The sequence below is a fragment of the Phalaenopsis equestris genome, unplaced genomic scaffold (genome assembly GCF_001263595.1).
Source record: "Phalaenopsis equestris unplaced genomic scaffold, ASM126359v1 Scaffold196177, whole genome shotgun sequence".
In the NCBI taxonomy this organism is placed as follows: domain Eukaryota; kingdom Viridiplantae; phylum Streptophyta; class Magnoliopsida; order Asparagales; family Orchidaceae; genus Phalaenopsis; species Phalaenopsis equestris.
Genome location: NW_018216126.1, coordinates 1 through 1450, shown reverse-complemented (window position 1 = coordinate 1450; position 1450 = coordinate 1). Strand labels below are relative to the sequence as shown.

The 1450-nt window shown below is 51.1% G+C and overlaps 1 protein-coding gene across 1 annotated transcript; it reads left to right on the top strand.

The window, feature by feature from the left end:
* Positions 1-6: 6 nt before the first annotated feature.
* On the top strand, positions 7-1445 carry LOC110035116 (transcription termination factor MTERF4, chloroplastic-like; the record flags this gene model as incomplete). The annotated part of the gene is made up of 1 exon (XM_020739355.1): positions 7-1445. A coding segment is annotated over exon 1 (1398 nt), but the record flags the coding sequence as incomplete, so codon positions are not given.
* Positions 1446-1450: the final 5 nt, after the last annotated feature.

The window sequence follows — 1450 nt, the reverse complement described above, 5'->3', positions numbered from 1 at the left end:
CGCAGAAGCTGACCAACACTTCTCATCGCCGCTAGGGTTTCACCAACATGATTCTGCTCGCCCGGCGGAAACCTCCATTTCTAATCCCAACGCATTATTTCTCCCGCAGTGCCTTTCTCCTCGATCCCTCACTCTCACCCCAACGCCTCCAAAACCCTAACCCTTGCTATTGCACTTGCCCCAAAACCTCTGCTTTCTCCACCCAGTCCTCTAAATTCCCGGAGTACGAGATGCCCTCCGTCACCTGGGGGGTGGTCCAGGGCCGCAAGGAGCGACTTGTCTCACGCGTCATTATTTCCGACTATCTCAAATCCATAGGCGTCATCCCCAACGAGCTCGAACATCTTGAGCTCCCTTCCACCGTTGAAGTCATGCGCGGCCGCGTGGAGTTTCTCCAGCGCCTCGGCCTTACAGTGGACGACATGAACGAATATCCCCTTATGCTGGCATGCAGCGTCCGTAAGAACATGATCCCTGTCCTGGGCTACCTCGAAAAGATTGGCATCAGCCGCTCCAAGCTAGGAGAATTCGTTCGAAACTACCCCCAGGTTCTCCATGCTAGCGTCGTCGTCGAGCTTGCACCCGTAATCAAGTTCCTACGAGGCCTCGATGTTGAGCGCCATGATATCCCTTACGTCCTCCAGCGCTACCCAGAACTGCTCGGCTTCAAGCTGGAGGGCACCATGAGCACTTCGGTGGCCTACCTCGTCAGTATCGGTGTCTGGCCGAGGGACATCGGCCCCATGGTGACTCAATACTCTTATTTTCTGGGCATGCGGGTTGGAACCACCATCAAACCTCTAGTGGAATACATAATATCTTTGGGAGTACCCAAGAGGATTCTTGCCAGAATGCTTGAGAAGAGGACATATATTCTTGGGTATGATCTCGAGGAGACCGTGAAGCCCAACGTTGACACTCTACTCAGCTTTGGTGTGAGGCGGGAGGCCCTGCCTTCGTTGATTGCTCAGTATCCGCAGATTCTTGGGTTGCCTGTCAAGGCTAAGTTGTCGACTCAGCAATTTTTTTTCAACTTGAAGCTTAAGATAGACCCCGAAGGATTTGCTCGGGCTTTGGAGAAGATGCCCCAAATTATTAGTCTCAGTCAGAATGTTATTATGAAGCCGGTGGATTTCCTCAGGGGACGAGCCATACCCGATGAGGATGTTGCGAGGATGATTGTTAAGTGCCCCCAACTGCTTGCATGCAGTGTTGCGCTGATGAAGAATAGTTACTATTTCTTCAAAAGCGAAATGCAGAGGCCATTGAAGGACCTATTTGAATTTCCAGAGTATTTCACCTACAGTTTGGAGTCAAGAATTAAGCCGAGGCATCAGAAATTGGCTAGCAAGGGAATTAAGTGCAGTTTGGCTTGGTTACTGAATTGCAGTGATCGGAGGTTCGAGGAGAGATTACAGGCTGATTACATTGAAGAAGATACTCCCGGACC